The sequence below is a fragment of the Mirounga angustirostris genome, unplaced genomic scaffold, assembly GCF_029215605.1.
Source record: "Mirounga angustirostris isolate CCGP_5_RB_7025 unplaced genomic scaffold, mMirAng1.0.hap1 SCAF_4, whole genome shotgun sequence".
NCBI classification, from domain to species: Eukaryota; Metazoa; Chordata; class Mammalia; order Carnivora; family Phocidae; genus Mirounga; species Mirounga angustirostris.
In genome coordinates, this window is record NW_026991712.1 from 159,481,127 (window position 1) to 159,500,356 (window position 19,230).

The 19,230-nt window shown below is 42.8% G+C and overlaps 2 protein-coding genes across 21 annotated transcripts in view; one reads left to right on the forward strand and one right to left on the reverse strand.

The window, feature by feature from the left end:
* MYCL (MYCL proto-oncogene, bHLH transcription factor) overlaps window positions 1-19,230 on the forward strand; it is a 92,054-nt gene that overhangs the window by 21,180 nt on the left and 51,644 nt on the right. The gene's annotated exons all lie outside the window — the stretch shown is intronic.
* The window catches only part of MFSD2A (MFSD2 lysolipid transporter A, lysophospholipid), a 54,590-nt gene that overhangs the window by 19,731 nt on the left and 15,629 nt on the right, over window positions 1-19,230 (reverse strand). Inside the window, exon 14 of one of the 20 annotated variants that reach the window (XM_045897990.3) lies at window positions 10,149-10,233. The exons of the other annotated variants lie outside the window; for them this stretch is intronic. Within the exon in view, the coding sequence (XP_045753946.1) occupies window positions 10,164-10,233 (70 nt within the window). The 3' untranslated portion in view covers window positions 10,149-10,163. Of the gene's footprint in view, window positions 1-10,148; window positions 10,234-19,230 lie in introns of those variants that run through there. 20 annotated transcript variants of the gene reach the window in all.

A 19,230-nucleotide genomic window follows, 5' to 3' on the forward strand; every position in this document is an offset into this window, starting at 1 on the left:
CCCCTGCTTGTGCTCACTCTCTCTCTGTCAAATTAATAAAATCTTAAAAAAAAAGAACCTCCCGAGAAACAGTGTTGATTTCTGTCCACTATTTGATTCAGACACATCTGAATGCCATCTGATGGATCGGTATGGCCCTGACTGACTGCAGGGAAGCTCAACTGTGCACTTGAGGAAAAATTCGAGAAGGGGGCTGCATGAGGCTGGCACAAAAAGCCAAATCCAGCAACAGGGACCACAAGAGGGGAGTACCAGGTAACTGCACTGTGCTACACCAAGGGCACCATTCATTTCATAATCTATGTGAGTGGCACTCCCTGGAGTTTCTTGGTAGTACAAAACCAATAAGGCTGTACCCTACGTGGTGGTTCTGAATATGATGTATCTGAAACTACTGGTACTCTTCCAGGAACCATTCCCATCCAGATATTATGGAGGTAGTCTGGGAGAAAATTGCTTTATGCATGTGTTGAAAAAGCTAGGTCACTAAATATCATCTCAGGGGGGGTTCTTTTTGCTATCTCTGGTACTTTTTCCGAGTTTAGAGTCCTTTTGCCATGGGTCCCTCCCAACTGAGCTTAATGCTAAGGGATTAACTACTAACTAAAGTCCTTTGTCTATAAGCAATGGAGACTAACTCTGGTTAACTTAAGGGGGAACATATAGGAACTTATTTTTTTTTTTTAAGATTTTATTTATTTATTTGAGAGAGAGAATGAGAGACAGAGAGTACGAGAGGGAAGAGGGTCAGAGGGAGAAGCAGACCCCCTGCTGAGCAGGGAGCCTGATGCGGGACTCGATCCCGGGACTCCAGGATCATGACCAGAGCCGAAGGCAGTCGCTTAACCAACTGAGCCACCCAGGCGCCCCCATATAGGAACTTATTGAAAGAAAATGTGAAAATTCACAAAATCAAAGGACAGTCTGGGGAACCAGGTATCAAGATATTCAGAAATCAGGGCAGTTCTGGATATGTAGTTAATAGAAAGCCTATTGAGGATGCTGCCCCAGAATGAATCAGCTCTAAGAGTTTTCTGTTCTTCCTGTCTCCCACTAAAATATTCTTCCAGAGAAAGCACTTCCCAGTGGCCTAGTTGGGAATTGATGCCATCCTCTGACTAGGGAAGGAAAGAGAACCATGACTGACAGCCCACCAAGCCAGCAAGCAGTGGGGGAGGAGACACTCTCCAAAAGAAGGAGCTAGAATGCTGATAGAGAAAAACAACAGATGTCCTTGCATTCCAACCACGGGTTGCCAAGCAACGTCCTCCCACTTTTTTTCATACCATACACAACTTTTTAAATGCCTCTGCCTGACATAATATAATTATCTCACAGGCAAGCAAAAAAACCCCACACTCAACTCCTTCCAAAAGGATACAACCCTGTCCAGTTATGGCATCCATTCCTTCCCTGGTTCTATCAAGATCCCCCTCCATACTTTGAAGCTTGTGGACAAAATGACGAATTTAAACATTGCCAATGAACACCATACACAATTCTAGGGGAAGGGAATAGGGAAGAGAAGGATAACTACTTTTAAATATATCTGACTTTCTGTATATTATTGGATGTAAATTGAAGAAGGAAAAACCCCATCTTCCTCCTGTGTTTCCCCTTTACTCTCATATGACTACCACACTCATAGCACTTCTGACACCAGGTGGGGGTTTTTTCTGCAACACTAGCTGAGCATCCTCCAATTTAACTCCATTCTGATGCTCTCTACCTGAAAACAGTGTCAGATCCCACAGGTTACAGGCTCAGTCCTATAAGACTGCCTCCCACCCTTACTTCAGATGCCAATTGCAAACTCAGGTTGTCACCTGTGCTTCTGACCAGCTGGCTGTAAATCAAAGGTTCCCATGATCCCCTCCTCAGGTTCAATTAATTTGCTAGAGAGGCTCAAAGGACTCAGGAAAACCATCTACTTGCTGTGTAATAGTTTATTATAAAAGGTGTGGTAAAGGACACAGATGAACATCCAGATGGAAGTGATATGTGGGGTAAGGTATATGGGAAGGAGCACAGGGCTTCCATGCCCCTCTGGGCATGCCTCCACATGTTCAGCAACCTGGATGCTCTCTGAACCCTACACTACTATTGGGATTTTTTAAAAAGATTTTATTTATTTATTTGACAGAGAGAGACACAGCGAAAGAGGGAACATAAGCAGGGGGAGTGGGAGAAGGAGAAGCAGGCTTCCCGCTGAGCAGGGAGCCCGATCCGTCCTGGGATCATGACCTGAGCTGAAAGCAGATGCCCAACCGACTGAGCCACCCAGGGCGCCCCAAATTCTAAGCTTCTAATCATGACTTGGTTTATCTGATGACCAGCTGCCAACCAGGAGCCCACCAGAGTCACCTCATTAGAACAAAAGATGCTACTACCACCCGGGAAATTCCAAGGGATTTAGGGACTTTGCATCAGGACTTGAGTTAAAGACAAAATGCTAGAACAAAAGATGTTCCTAGTGCTCTTATCACTGAGGAAATTAGGAGGGTTTTAGGAGTTCTGTGCCAGGAACCAGGGGCAGAGACAGATACATATATTCTATTATCTCACGAAGTTATACCTCAATAAAAGAGAAAAAATATACATGACACAGCAAGGAAGGAAATACAAGTACGGACAGCAGTTCTCACTTACGGAGCTGATTATGGTTTTTATGACTTCTCTCCTCCCCTGCCCATCTATATTCTCTTTCACTGGCCAGCACGCCATTGGTCTAGTGCTTTGCCAGGTGGGTTGTGGTAGACAGTCTTCAGGTAGCACCCAGTGGTTCTCAACTCAGGTGTTCATGCCCTTGTATAGTCCCCTGCCACACTGAATAGATCCTAGAATATTTTTAATTACTGGGATCAAGTCCTCCCCCAGGGTAGCTATATCATCTGCTCTTATGCTTACTACTCTGGTTTTCAGCTCTCTTTCCACTTTGGACGCTGAAGATTTCTCTTTCATCTTACCAATTCATTTACGAGTTTCCTTAAATTTTAGTCAGGATTTCTAAGTGTTTATAATATAAATGTTTTCAGTTTTTCTTATGTTTCAGATTGCTGAAGTTGGAAGTCCCTGTGTGTTTACTTTTCCATCTCCTCCACTAGACTGCAAGCTCCATAGGGACAGGGAGGATGTTTGGTTCATAATTATGTTCCCACAATCTAGCACTGTGCCTGGTCTATAATGGACATTTATTACATGTTTGTTAAAGGCATGAATGCAAGCAGGGAAGGAATGAATGCCATAACTGGACATGGGTTTCTCCTTTTGGAAGGCATTGAGTGCATTTTTTGTTTGCATGTGAGATTATTACATTCAGTAATTAATCAATTGATTAATGAGAAGGCACATAGAAGACTTTCCTCCTTTTTAAAAAAAAAAGATTTTATTTATTTATTTGACAGAGAGAGAGAGAGGCAGCTAGAGAGGGAACACAAGCAGGGGGAGTGGGAGAGGGAGAAGCAGGCTCCTGGCCAAGCAGGGAGCCCGATGCAAGGCTTAATCCCAGGACCCTGGATTCATGACCTGAGCCGAAGGCAGACACTTAACGACTGAGCCACCCAGGCGCCCCAAGACTTTCCTCCTTTAACAAGATTCTCTTTCAGAATTGTTTGTTGCTGATAATTAGACCTTGATACTTGCCTTTTAGATTACCAGTGTTTGGCCTGCAAACATGGTTGTCATTTGAGTTTTACTTCTTCTTACATTTATTTTTTATAAAACTTTGAAAATCTCTAGAGGAAGTGGAATTTGGTTATGCTGACCTAGTGTTAACACTGACAGACATAGACTTCTCCATGTCAGGCTAAAAGAAACAACATTTATTTATGTAAACAAATTTTGCATTGTTATTTGTAGAATCGTTCTTTAATGGATGGATATTTGAGTGATTGAAAATTTGTATTGTTTAGAAGAGTTGTCCCCTAGTCTGTAGAGTTTGACTTGGTCAATTACATGATCAAAAGAGAATTCTTGATTCTTTTTTTCCAAACCTGCACTTGCCCCATCTTTCCCTTTTCTGAAATTTTATCTAGTATTCAGGTCAAACCCTTAAGAAACAACTGTGAATCCTTTTTTCTTCCCATCTCTCAGCTCTCACACTCCAATTCATTAGCAGTCTTGTTGACTCTCTTCAAAAGATTTCAAGGGAGGCCTGTGTGGCTCAGTCAGTTAAGTCCAACTCTTGATCTCAGCTCAGGTCTTGATCTCAGGGTTGTGAATTCAAGCCCCGCATTAGGCTACATGCCTGTGGAGCCTACTTAAAAAAAAAAAAAATTAGAGAATCCAATCTCTTCTCTGAAGCCCTATCTACCAAGTCTAAAGTCCCATCATCTGTTACCTAGCATACTGTGATGGAGCCCTAACTCATCTGCCTGTTTTCACTCTTGTCCCCACTATCAGTTCTCCACTCAACAGCCAGATGGAACTTTTCCAAAATATAAATCAGATCCCATTATACATACATATATATATATATATATATATATATATATATATAATGGGCTAATGTAAAAGGTATCTGGAAAACTTAGCCTCTGTGTCATCCCTGGCTACACTGTAGATAGCTAGGGACCATTTCATAAAAATGATGTGATGTTCCATTCCTAGGAAATTAAAAAAAAAAAAAAAAAGGAGGGAGGTGTTGCTGCTATAGGAAGTTATAAATAGCAAATCTTGACCTAATCATCTTGGCTCTTGTCCACACTTCATTGAGCAGCCAGTGCAAACAACCTCTGAGCAATCAGCATGAGAATGTTGGAAAAATTGTCATAATAACCTGATGTTTTCCAGATAGATTCCTGCTGTTCTACTTGCTTCTCTCATTGCAAAGTTGACCTTTGATGAGCTAGTGAAAGGCTGGTTCCTATGATGACCCAGGGTTGCTGTGCTGATGTTATACCATCACTCAGCAGGAATGAATATGGTGGATTTTGATCCTTTTCAATGATGCCTTCCAGAAGGACCAATGGCCAGAAATACAGTGGGCAAAAAAAGGTTTTCTAAATCTCAGGTAGAGAGGCATACTTACCATGAAGCTGATAAAGCTTAAGATTTAGGACCCCTTCCTTGCATGAGACCCTTCCAAGGGTCTAATTTTGTATTCATACTTACATATTATTTTTCTTAAAAAGAACCCCACCTTTTGCAATCAAGTTTACAAGCCCTCTCCCCAGGTTTTGTGACAGCTACCAGAAAAAGGAGATTCAGGATGTTGATAACGAGGAACTGGGAGAAAAGAGCAGCAAATGCCATGTCCCTGGGACCTTCTATTTTGCTGACCCCCTGAGAAACCTTCTGAAATCTACTCATTCCAAGTCACTCAACATCCACACCCTTAACTCAACTTTAACTGCTTTTTGCCCTTCCAAAGAATCCTGGCAAATTGCCAACTGCATGGACCACCATGAGATCTTACTGAAAGAGATAATCCTAAATATCTTAACTATGAAACTATATGTCAGCTGAATCATCTCTTCTCCATGACCAGCAAGAGACCAGTTTGTAGTAGGTAGTTCCACTTGGGCCGCCTCTGTGCCATCCAATGTAAGAGCTGAGCTTCACCGAAGTCCTGGCAGGATGTATGTGAACTTCTTGGAACACAGTAGACTCTCTGACTTATTAAATAAACGGAACTAAGAGTGAGACCCTTTGCTGTGATCTCTGCCCCCAAGTCATGGATGATCAAAACACTCTGGATTTGCATTAACTTGGGTAGCTACATCTTGAGGCAAAATTGTACAAAATAACTGGACGAGTGGTAGTCCTTCCCAGGTGTTGCACCCTTCAGTTTCATCATCTCCAAAGTAGGACATTGAAGTCTTGCTGAGTTACATCTTTAATAATACTTTTTCAGTGTTTAAGAACCACCATTTTGAAAGCACCCCATAAAAACTATATGATCCTCAGACCCCACAAAACCTAACTGTATGTCTTCCATACTTCAGGGAGTGGCAAATCAAAAATTTCATTACTTTCTATTTATTTATTTATTTATTTATTTTTAAAGATTTTATTTATTTATTTGAGAGAGTGCATGAGAGAGAAAGAGAGAGAGAGAGCATGAGTGGGGAGGGAGGGGCAGACTCCCGCTGAGCAGGGAACCTGACTCGGGGCTTGATCCCAGAGCCCTGGGATCATGACCTGAGCTGAAGGCAAACACTTAACTGACTCAGCCATTCGGGTGCCCCTTATTACTTTCTATTTAAAGATCAAGTTAATTTAGGATCAATATATTCCTGACTATACTAGGTATGAGAATGTTCCACACTTCCCAGCAATGTGGAGGTCAAGGTAACAACTCAAGTTTTCAATCTGGCTAAAAAAATCACTTTGCTTTTAACTTTACTTAATATTCTATGCCTCCTATTTATTAAGTATCACATTGTCCAGGAGGTTCACCAGGAAACTGCATGGTCAGATAAAGCTAACATTTTTTTCCCCCTTATGTTCTTATAATTGTATCATATGAAATGGGATGATTATAAGAAAGATGGATTCCCCCCACCCAGAAAAGAAAGATGGATTCCAGGGTGCCTGGCTGGCTCAGTCAGTGGAGCGTGTGACTCTTGATCTTGGGATCATGAGTTCGAGCCCCATGTCGGGTGGAGAGATTACCTCAAAATAAAATCTTAAAAAAAAAAAAAAAAAGAAAGATGGATTCCATTAACTATAAGACCCCCACTGGATGGGTTTAGATATCCATATTGCATATTCAAAATTGAGGAGCACTAAATTGCTCTGCATAATAGAGGAAGACAAATCTGGAGTACAAAAGGCAATTCTAGAGGAAAGAGGAGATAGGAAAGGGAGAGAGATAGGAGCCAGCAAAATTCTGGAGCATTGGGTGTACAGGGGGTTAAATGTCACTGAGAATGGCAGGATAACTGAAAAGAATTTTCTTAATGAGTTTATTATTTTTTCATTTTGCAATCTTATTTCTATATTTATCCAGTAGCATAATTAATTGATCAACCAATTAATTTTTTAACTTCTCAATGTAGTTGCAAGCATATAAATTTGGCCAAAGGTTAAAAGCAAGAAAAACCAAACAAACAGAACTCCCTAGTCATGGGGCACTTGGGTGGCTCAGTCACCTCTCCCTTGTCTGGGAACTGTCCCCTTCCCAGGCCCACCTTCTGGTTACAGGGGTGGGTATGGTTGGGACTGCGTGGTCTCACTTTTCCGGCTGCAGCCAATGATAGAGATCTGACCTAAGCTGGGACTTGGTCCCTTTCCCAAGAATCTGGATTGGGACCGAGAGACTCCAGCCTTGCCTGAGATAATATCCTAAGCAGGAACAATTAAAAACTTGGAAGCTGGGGTGCCTGGGTTGCTCTGTCAGTTGAGCATCAGTCTCTTGGTTTTGGCTCAGCTCATGATCTCAGGGTCCTGAAATCAAGCCCCGCATCTGTCTCTGCACTCAGGGAGGAGTCTGCTTGAGATTCTCTCTCCTTCTTCCTCTGCCCCTCCCCTGCTCGCTTTCTCTCTCTCTCTCAAATAAATAAATAAATCTTGGGGCACCTGGGTGGCTCGGTCGTTAAGCATCTGCCTTCAGCTCAGGTCATGATCCCAGGATCCTGGGATTGAGCCCCGCATCGGACTCCCTGCTCTGCAGGAAGCCTGCTTCTCCCTCTTCCACTCCCCCTGCTTGTGATCCCTCTCTTGCTGTCTCTCTCTGTCAAATAAATAAAATCTTAAAAAAAAACAACTTTAAAATAAATAAATAATAAATAAGTAAATTTCTCTAGTCATTAAATTGACTTCTTTTAAGCACTATGTAAAGAAATAACTGAAGGGGCACCTGGGTGGCTCAGTTGGTTAAGCGACTGCCTTCGGCTCAGGTCACGATGCAGGATCCTGGGATCAAGCCCCGCATCGGGCTCCCTGCTCGGCTGGAAGCCTGCTTCTCCCTCTCCCACTCCCCCTGCTTGTGTTCCCTCTTACACTGTCTCTCTCTGTCAAATAAATAAAATCTTAAAAAAAAAAAAAGAAATAACTGAAAAGAATTTCAACATTGGAATTTTCCCTTATGCAAAGTTTAAGTGTACATCACTTCAGTGTAAACACTTCCTTCATCTTCTCCCTGCTCCCCAGCATCCCTAATCTTCTGTAACACCTACTACTCAAACAAATGCTTGACATGAGTAGTTTTTGTGATGCTTGGAACTCGGAGGGATAACATGAGGCTGTAATTCCTGGCAATTCACAGGATTCTTTAAAAAAAAAAATTTATTGTTATGTTAATCACCATACATTACATCATTAGTTTTAGATGTAGTGTTCCATGATTCATTGTTTGTGCATAACACCCAGTGCTCCATGCAGAACGTGCCCTCTTTAATACCCATCACCAGGCTAACCCATCCTCCCACCCACCTCCCCTCTAGAACCCTCAGTTTGTTTTTCAGAGTCCATCGTCTCTCATGGTTCGTCTCCCCCTCCGATTTCCCCACCTTCATTCTTCCCCTCCTGCTATCTTCTTCTTTTTTTTTTTCTAAACATATATTGCATTATTTGTTTCAGAGGTACAGATCTGAGATTCAACAGTCTTGCACAATTCACAGCACTTACCAGAGCACATACCCTCCCCAGTGTCTATCACCCAGTCACCCCATTCCTCCCACCCCCCCCACTCCAACAACCCTCAGTTTGTTTCCTGAGATTAAGAATTCCATATCAGTGAGGTCATATGATACATGTCTTTCTCTGTTTGACTTATTTCGCTCAGCATAATACCCTCCAGTTCCATCCACGTCATTGCAAATGGCAAGATCTCATTCCTTTTGATGGCTGCATAATATTCCATTGTATATATATACCACATCTTCTTTATCCATTCATCTGTCGATGGACATCTTAGCTCTTTCCACAGTTTGGCTATTGTGGACATTGCTGCTATAAACATCAGGGTGCACGTACCCCTTCGGATCCCTACATTTGTATCTTTGGGGTAAATACCCAGTAGTGTAATTTCTGGATCATATGGTAGCTCTATTTTCAACTTTTTGAGGAACCTCCATGCTGTTTTCCAGAGTGGCTGCACCAGCTTGCATTCCCACCAACAGTGTAGGAGGGTTCCCCTTTCTCCGCATCCCCGCCAACATCTGTCATTTCCTGACTTGTTAATTTTAGCCATTCTGACTGGTGAATTCACAGGATTCTTAAGGAGTCGGTGGATTTCCTCCAGAGGGTTTGGGATTGGAGGTTAGAAGCAATTCTAAGTAATTTCAGAAGGCAGGGATCTAGGCTACATATAAAACCTGTGTGCTTGGCCTTTCCTTTTCTCATCCCACCAGGTGTGTCTCAACATAGGGACAGTCCTAGGCATCAACCTTATTCGGTCTCCATTTGGGTCCACTCCTCTCAGTAGATGTTCCTCTCAGCCTACTAGTCTACAGGGAGGGCTGGCACTTAGGGCCACTGAGCATAGACTTAGAGATCATTCAGGGCATAAGGGACCCAGCCCATGCTCCACTCACCAAACCCTGCACACTGGCACAGAGCTGCATCCATTCGGAGAGGGGGCGCCATTTACTAACTCCCTCTAAGAGGCCTGTGGGATCGAGACTGCCCTGCAGCCACCACTGGAAGGAGAAACCGACCTCTCCCATAGCTATCCTGTATAACATTTCCTCACCTACCTTCCCCTGGAGGTTTGTACGGTTCTCCACTCTTGGGTTTCACTGATTGTTCCTGCCTTGGCTACCTCACTCCCTCTACCCCCATAATTTATTTTCAAAGCTGCCTCTCTCACAATGGAGTGAGGACTTCTATTTGCAATGCAGAACAGTTTTGTTTCTTTGATCCTTGGCCCTCCAAACTATGTTCTCTTAGGCCTGCTGGGAATAATGAGCAGGCCCATTGAAGAGTCAGGTACCTCTTCATAGCTTCTCCCTTTTCTACACAAAAACACAAAGGCCCTGCCAAAGCTTTGAAACTAAACCCTTAGACTCCTCCAGTCTGTGCTCATGCGCGTTACATAAAAAGGAGCCTGGTGAAAGAAAGAAGAGACAAAGAGTGTGGTTTTCTTTTTCTAGTCACAACTGTTTGCATTTTCTGATTTTTCTGCAATGAATACACAGAGGCTCAGGGAGGTTATATAACTTGCCTGAAGTCACGCAGCTAGTAAATGGGGGCCTGGAAGTCCATCCTGTCCCAGGAGTTCAGATTGCACAGAGGGCTCTTTCCACCACAGCCAAGCTGTCCCTGGAAGGTTGAGACTGGCTGCCAAGCCTGGAGAAGGAAGAGGTTTTCTCATAAGGAGAAAGACAAATTACTGTCCCTCTGCTGGCGAAAAATATGATATAGGATATAAATATGTCTACGGTCAAGAGAGCTGAAGTACCACCCCCTGAGGTGCTACCACCTTACCCCTACATGGGCAGCCCTATGTACTAAGTTGGTGCTACAATCGCGTCCTGATTCTAGCTAGGCTAATGGGTCTCTCTCTCTCGTGCACTCTCTCTCTCGCTCTTGGAAATCTGTAATTAGAATTGGGAGGTGTCTTGTTCAATCTGGGAAGGTCTCTTGAACAGAAAAGTATGCTTGAGTTGTGTGTTGGCCATCTTCTACTGGCTATGTGGAACAAAAAGCTGAACAATGGGGCGCCTGGGTGGCTCAGTTGGTTAAGCGACTGCCTTCGGCTCAGGTCATGATCCCAGAATCCTGGGATCAAGGCCTGCATTGGGCTCCCTGCTCGGCTGGAAGCCTGCTTCTCCCTCTCCCACTCCCCCTGCTTGTGTTCCCTCTCATGCTGTCTCTCTCTCTCCGTCAATTAAATAAATAAATTAAAAAAAAAAAAGCTGAACAATGATGTTGAGAGAGAGGAAGAATGACATATGTGAGGAAGAAATAGAAAGATTCCTAATGTCTTTAGTTCCTGGATCCAGTAAATTCCTACTTTGTTTAAGGAGTCCAAAGAACTTGAGACAGAGAGCACCGCAGCCCAAACCAGTCATTTCCAAACTATAAAAACTATAAATCAATTGTAATTTATCACATATTTCCATGTAACAAGAGGCCAATAGTTTAACAGCCAAAACCTCAACCAGGACACAGACTTCCTGTGTGACTGGGGCAAGTTTCTCAATATCCGATTTCCCAATTGTAAGATAGAAATAGTACCTTTCTCATATGATTTTTGTGATGATTAAATGAGTGGTTATATGAAAAGTCCTCAGAAATAATGACTGGAACATAGAGAACAGTATGTAAATGTTAGCTATTATTTGTCTTTGTTTTCTACTTCTCCTTTCTCCTATTTTTTTTTTAAAGATTTTATTTATTTATTTGACAGAGAGAGAGATAGAGCAGGAACACAAGCAGGGGGAGTGGGAGAGGGAGAAGAAGGCTTCCCGCAGAGCAGAGAGCCTGATGCGGGGCTCGATCCCAGGACGCTGGAATCATGACCTGAAGGCTGACGCTTAACAACTGAGCCACCCAGGCGCCCCACCTTTCTCCTATTTTATACATGGGGAAACTAAGACCCGGGAAGTCAAGGGTATTGCCCAAGGCTATGTTGCAATTAGACAGAAAGGCTGGGCCCAGAACTGAAGTCTTCTGATCCTAACTTCAATGTTTGGTCCATCACCCTAAATGTCCCACAAGCAACCACCTGTTACAGAGTTTCCTTGGGGAAAATGTTAGAACCCAAGCCCTGAGGGTATTATGAGATCTGATTAGGAAGCAGCTCCCTGCCTTTGCTCCTGGTTGGAGAGCAAGGCTACTCCAACTTGGCTTGCCCAGATGGGCCTCCATGCCTGCACAATTGAGGAAGAGGAGAAGGGTTTAGTAATGATAATGTAAGACCTTGAGAAATATTTTGCAAAGAATCCTGCAGCCGAAAATGTCTGCTAATATTTAGGAAATCAGGAAGTGTAGAATCACAAGGAACCAACAACAATGATCTCAGCTACCAGAGACACCAAAGTGGGTGATTCACAGGAGGATGCCTAAAGCTGTACCCCAAACCTCTGTCTGCTGTTTGCCAAAGCCCGAGGCCTGTTCACCACTGATAGAATAATAATGGCCTTTCCTTTCCTTCTGCCTTCCAAACTCGCATGAGCACCTCTTATTTTCAGGACACAACCTAGAACCCTGTTGTCAAGGGAATCTGGGAAATGTAGTTTTGAGGCTTCCAGCCCCCAAAATATAGGGGAAATCATAGAAGGTAGTGAGAATGGTGCTGAGCTGACAATATGGTAGGGTCCACCTTTTTGCTATTCAAATACATTCTTCTATCCATATTTAACTTTCAAACAACATTACTGTTCCCCTTAACATGATGCAACTATCCCTCATATAAATAAAGATATTCTTATGGCCTGAATTGTGTTCCCCCCAAATTCATATGTTGAAGCCCAACTCCCAGTACCTCAGAATGTGACTGTATTTGGAGATAGAGCCTTAAAAGAGACATTTAAGTGAAAATGAGGCATAAGTGTGGGCCTTCATCCAATCTGACTGGTGTCCTTATAAGAAGAGGAAATTTGGACGCACTGACACATTAGATGTCCCAATTTCCCTAACAACCTTGCAGGGTTTTGAGTAGAGGCTTGAGACAATCTAACTCACATTTTTAAAATGATCACACCAGCTGCCATGTTGCAGATAGAAAATAGGAAATGGGGTGGAAGCAGGGAGACCATTTTGGAGGCTGTTGTAACAGTTCAGAGAGGTGATGATGGCTTTGACCAAGGTGGTGTTGATGGTGCTGGTAATGGTAGTTAAAAGCGATCAGATTGGAAAATATTTTGAAGGCAGAGCCAACTGAATTGACTGGTGGAACATGAGAAAAAAAGGTGTCAGGGACGATTCGAATATTTTGGGCCTGAACAAATAGGAGATTTAAATGGCCACTTACTAAACTAAAATAAATCTGGGAGAGGGAAAGGGTGGGGGTACCTGTGTTGGGGAGTAGATTCAAGGTTTTAGTTTTGCATGTAAATTTTGAGATATCAGTTACTGATGTAAATAGAGACATCAAGTAGAAATTGAATTTACAAGTGTATATTCAGGAGCGAGGATAAGGCTGAATGAATAGTTTGGAAGGTATCAGTATATTTAAATCCGAGGGGCCAGAGGAGAGATCACCTAAGCCAATGATTTTCCACTGGGATGATCCACCCAGTAAAGAAAATTTTGAAAAATTGCCAGAACATTTTAGGGGTAGGGCAGGTGGCATGATAATTAAGGTAGGGACCACTACAAGGCTTTTGTGTGTGGGACCAGGGCTCCTAGGCGTCCTGCAATGCACAGGACAATCCTGCACAACAGAAATTGTCCCACATTCCACATAATTTTCAAATGTCCTATCAGACATTCATTTGATGGAAATTATATTTATTTTTTATCTCAGCCCAGAGGCTAAATCTATTTTCTACATGTATGGTTTTAATATATACTGAGTTTCCCAGGAACACCACTTCCATGTAATTAATTGATGGAAGAGGGGGCTTTGTTTTGTTCAGAAAATCAACCACAAAGCTGCTCTCTGTATTCGAGATGCTAGTCCAGTTCTCCTGGATTGGTCTGCATGCGCAGCTTTGGCAGGCACAGTGATTCTAGGAATGGCTGCAAGCATCTGATGATTACATGAGGGCTTCTGGTGAAGTTGTTCATAATTTGCGCATGTTCAAATATATAACACTTTTATGCATTAGTTTCCTCATTTCTCCCTATAATACAGGGAGTTAAGTTCATTATTTTGAAACTATGTGTGTAGGGTGCCTGGGGGCTCAGTCGTTAAGCGTCTGCCTTGGGCTCAGGTCAAGATCCCAGGGTCCTGAGATCGAGCCCTGCATCAGGCTCCCTGCTCACCGGGAAGCCTACTTCTCCCTCTCCCACTCCCCCTGCTTGTATTCCCTCTCTCACTCTCTCTCTGTCAAATAAATAAATAAAATCTTGAAAGAAAAGAAAGAAAGAAAGAAAGAGAAAGAAAGAAAGAAAGAAAGAAAGAAAGAAAGAAAGAAAGAAAGAAAGAAAGAAAGGAAAGAAAGGAAAGAGAAAGAAAGAAAGAAAGAAAGAAAGAAAGAAAGAAAGAAAGAAAGAAAGAAAGAAAGAAAGAAAGAAAGAAAGAAAAGAAACATGTGTGTTAGTTTGGTGTGAAGGGTATTCTCCATTTGCCACTCCAGACCTGATCCACTTTCTGCTCTTCTGTTGCTTGCTTCCTGGCCCAGGAGGCAGACTTTAATGAATGGTATCAATCAGCTCCGTTGCCCAGTGGCTTCCCGTTGAGTTCAGCCAAAGGGAAATACTACTCCCTCATCTTGGCCCTTCAGACCTAGGGATGGCAGACAAATCCCTCCAGTGCTTCCTCATTCCTTGCTGGTTCCCTTAACTCTGTCCACATCTTTTTCAATAATCCCTTCATTAAACTGGCTTCAGTTGGACTCAGCTTGAGTGTGCCATCTGTTTCCCACCAGCCCCTAGCTAAGACACTAGTTACATTATTTCTGAATTTCATTTTAGGACAGTAAAGGGCAAATTACAAAAGATTTGTTAATAAAAGGGAGTAAATCCAGAATGTGGAACATTCTTGAGGACAATTGAGCTGGCTTCTGCAGTAAGTCAGCAGAATGAAAAATAAAGGGAAGGGGGAGGATTGCTAGAGATTAAAAGGATTGAAAGGGCACAACAACAAAATGTGTTGACCTTGTTTGGATCCAAATTTGGACAAACCCAGTATAATAAGGCATATCTGAAACATGAAGGAAAGTGTAATTATGTGCTGGATTTTAATGATACCAAAGAATGATTTTAAATTTTGTTAAGTATGGTCACGGCATCATGGTTAAGTGAGAAAATAGCCCATGTCTTTAAGAAATGCACTGAAGTATGTAGGAGTGAAATGGCATGGTGTGAGGGATTTACTTTAAAATACTTCGGCAAGGGGGCGCCTGGGTGGCTCAGTTGTTAGGCGTCTGCCTTTGGCTCAGGTCATGGTCCCAGGGTCCTGGGATCGAGCCCCGCATTGAGCCCCGCATCGGGCTCCCAGCTCAGCGGGAAGCCTGCTTCTGCCTCTCCCACTCCCCCTGCTTGTGTTCCCTTTCTGGCTGTGTCTGTCAAATACATAAATAAAATCTTTAAATAAATAAATAAATAAAATACTTCTGCAAGGAAAAAGGAAAAAGAGAAAGAGGGATAGATAAAGCATCTGGGGGAATGGGGGATAGATAAAGCAAATTCAATATTATTAAATGCTGAATCCAGGTAATAGATATATGGGGATGCATTGTACTGTCCTCTCTACATTTGTTTGTATGTTTGACATTCTTTATGGTAAACCATTTTGAAACTAAATTAGATTAAATTAAAAAGGGACATTTTGTCTAATACGGGGCATCAACCAAGGCAGGAAGTGAAGACAAGGGAAGAGATTTGGATTGAAACAGGAGTATATCCAGGCAAGATCTATAAAGGAGGAAAAGGAAAGAAAGTAATGATAATGATGAGACCATGACCCTAAGGTAAATAGACAAGGTGAAGGGTAACAAAAAGGTAGTAAGGTCAATGGGCTGGATGTACTGAAGAAGTTGAAAAGTTACTGGATTCAGAATACCAAAGAGAGTGAGCCACAATATAAGTGGTGATGGTCAAAGAATGGAGTGCTTAAAAATAGTCAAAGTACTGGGGCTCCTGTGTCGCTCAATCGGTTAAGTGTCTGACTCTTGATTTTGGCTCAGGTCATGATCTCAGGGTCCTGGGATCGAGCCCCACGTCAGGCTCCCTGCTCAGCAGGAAGAAGCCTGCTTCTCCCTCTCCCTCTGCTTGCTGCTCCCCACTGCTTGTGCTCTCTCTCTCAAACAAATAAAATCTTAAAAAAAAAAAAAAAAGAATGCAACTAGGAAAGGCATAGACTGACAAATCATATCCAGAACATACAAAGAACTCCCACAAATCAATACCAAAAAACCCCATTCAATTAAAAAATAAACAAAAGAGGGATGCCTGGGTGGCTCAGTTGGTTGAGCTTCTGCCTTCGGCTCAGGTCATGATCCCGGGGTTCTGGGATTGAGCCCTGCATTGGGCTCCCTGCTTAGCGGGGAGCCTGCTTCTCCCTCTGCTTGCTGCTGCTCATGCTCTCTCTCAAATAAATAAATAAAATCTTTTTAAAAAATAATAAAAAATGAACAAAAGATATAAACAAGCGTTTCACAAAAGAACACATTCAAATGGCCAATAAACATATGAAAGAATGCTTAAAATAATATAAAAAAAAAATAAAATAATAGGGGCGCCTGGGTGGCTCAGTTGGTTAAGTGACTGCCTTCGGCTCAGGTCATGATCCCAGGATCCTGGGATCAAGCCCCGCATCGGGCTCCCTGCTTGGTGGGAAGCCTGCTTCTCCCTCTCCCACTCCCACTCCCCCTGCTTGTGTTCCTGCTCTCGCTCTCTCTCTCTCTGTCAAATAAATACAATCTTTAAAAAAAAAAAAAGAGTGTTGGTCCTTAAGAAACTGACAATTTGGTGCGAAAACAAAAAATAACTCTGAGCCGGGAATGAAACCTGGATTCTGATGGAGTCCAGGGCAGGCTGGCCCCCAAATATGCTACTTTGGGATACTGATTATTTTGAATTAAAGTTATTTAAGAAACAGCCAGTGCAAAAAGGACACTCTGACCCTCCTTTGTGCCCGTGAAAGCAGGAAATAAATCTCTTATGTGAAAGATTACCAGGAGGTGAAGAGACATCCTTATCACCAGAGATGGGAATTCAGGGCCAAAACCTATATAAACACACCTTGTTACTTTTACTAATTTACTACCAAGCCCAAATTCTGTTTAAAATTCCTTTCTAACTGAAGCTCCCAAACATAAGTTTTCTTTGAGGACAAAGTTCTTCACAGATTTGTGTTTCTTTGTCTAAAAGGTATAAAAGCTGTCTGCTTTGGTCACTTCTCTGAGATTCATATTTCTATGAGCTCCCATAAGTATGAATTAAATTTGTTTTTCTCTTGTTAATCTCGCTCATGTCAATTTAATTCTTAGACCAGCCAAACGAACCTTGAAGGATAGAGTAAAATTCCAATAATTCCATCTTGCTTCTGCTTCTGGCTGGCTGTGTGACCTTGTGCAACTCCTTTGCCATCTCTGAGCCTGGGGGCCAGGCTGGGTGGTTCCCCTGCCTTCCTCTGTAAAGACATCGTTTGAGGCTGCATGGGAGTCCTAAAGTGGAAGGTACTGGGATGAGTGACTGCTGTGACTGTATTGGGAGTCAGAGAGATTCCAGGCCTCATTCCCCATCTCTTAAACTACTGTTAAAGCAGACAGTCCTGCCCCTCCCTGCTTCTCTGGCCCTAGGTCACCTGCAGGACATCCCAGACTCTCCCACAAGCTATCCAGCCTATGTTAGATCACCTAGGGGTAGGGTCCCAGTCCGCCCACCCTAGGCCAATTGCAGCAGGATCTCTGCCAGACAGAAGGCAATTTCCTGGATGATGAGCAATCAGAGCTCACTCTGGGCTTGGCCTCTTTAGGGCGTGGGCCTCACCCCGGAAAGGGCCTTAGGCCACAGCAATCAGGAACTTCCTTGATTGCCCTGGAGATGTGAGGCCCACCCAGCTCTGCTCAGCTACCCTGGAGGAAAAGGGGAAAGTCTGGATGTAATACCCAGGCCTAAACCTTCCCTCACGCTCTATATCCTCTAGCGTTGCTGCTGCTTTCTTCTTCCCTCCCTGTCCTGCCTCCCTCCCTGGGGTTACAAATAAATATGAACAAGTAGGCAAATTTGCAAATACAGAATCTTCAAATAATAAGGATCAACTATATGTTGTCCTGGGGGAGCCTGGAGGAACCTCTGACTCAGCTGGAAGAGTCAGGGAAGACTTGCAAAGAGATGCTACTTTGGCTATTCCTGTAATACAGAAAGGTCCAGACAGGGGGATTGTGACCACATACTAAGTCATGTGATTTGACAAAGGACTATTTCTTTCCTATTCATTCGTAGGTATTTTGTTGCTCTCATAAATGTGGTCTTCTCTTTCATCATATCTTCTAACTCAGCACTGAACAATAGAACTTTCTGTAATGATGGACTTGGTTTATAACTACACTAATACAGTAGCCACTAATCACATGTGGCTATTGAGACGTAAAGTGTGACTAGGATGATTGAGAAACTGAATTTTAAATTTTACTTAATTTTAGCTATTTTAAATTTAAATTCAAATAGCCCCATGGTTATCATGTTGAAAAATGCAGTTTTAACTGATTGCAATTTGTATGTATAAAGGATATTATTTTTATATATTAATTTCATACCCATTTTCTTACTGAATGTTGTTTATGGCAGTTTTTCAGTTAATTCTAGTGGGTTCTCTTGGAATACAAACATGTTATTAACAAGTAAAGATAATTTTATCTACTCTTTTCCAATTTTTATTTCTTTTTCTTGTCTAATTGCATCAGCTAGTACCTCCAATTAAAGGTTATATAGTAATATTGATGAAAGTGTGTATTCTTGTTCCTGACCTAATGGGATTTCTAAGTGTGTTTTTTTCCTTTTTATATATATAAAATGATACCAACAGGTGACAAATGAATTGTTCTGTCCCCCTAGCTTTCTCTTCCTCCTGTGCTCCCTGTGCTATTGGGTTGAGGTGCTGCTGTTTTCCAAGTTAGGAATCTAGCCCTCACCTTCATTTTCCTCTCCCTCTCCTCTCCCTTCCCTTTTTCTCCCCTTCTCCCTCCTTCCCTCTCTCCATTATCCAGGCCAACCAGCTGCCAAATCTATCTTCTTTCCATTTCCACTGCCACCACCACCTGGTACTTTTCATTGCCTAGAAACATTAGAAGAGGGGCGCCTGGGTGGCTCAGCTGGTTGAACATCCAACTCTTGATTTCAGCTCAGGTCATGATCTCAGGGTCACTGGATCAGGCTCTGTGCTCAGTGGGGAGTCTGCTTCTCTCCTTCTCCCTCTCCCTTTGTCCCTCCCCTTCATGTGCACATGCACACATGCGCTCTCTCTCGCTCTCTCTCAAGAGGAAGGAAGGAAGGAAGGGAGAGAGGGAGGGTAGGAGGGAGGGAGGGAAGTTAGATTAGAAGAGCATCCACTACGTTAGTCACCTTTTTTCCACTTTCACTTCCTTCAGTCCTTTCCCCACAAAGCAGATGATATGGTCTTTCTAAACTCTTGACCTATCAGATGGCTTCCCTACTTAAAACTTTTCGATTGGCTTTTTGGCTCTTCTCAAAATAAGATGCAGACTTTTACTGTGGGCTACAAGGCCT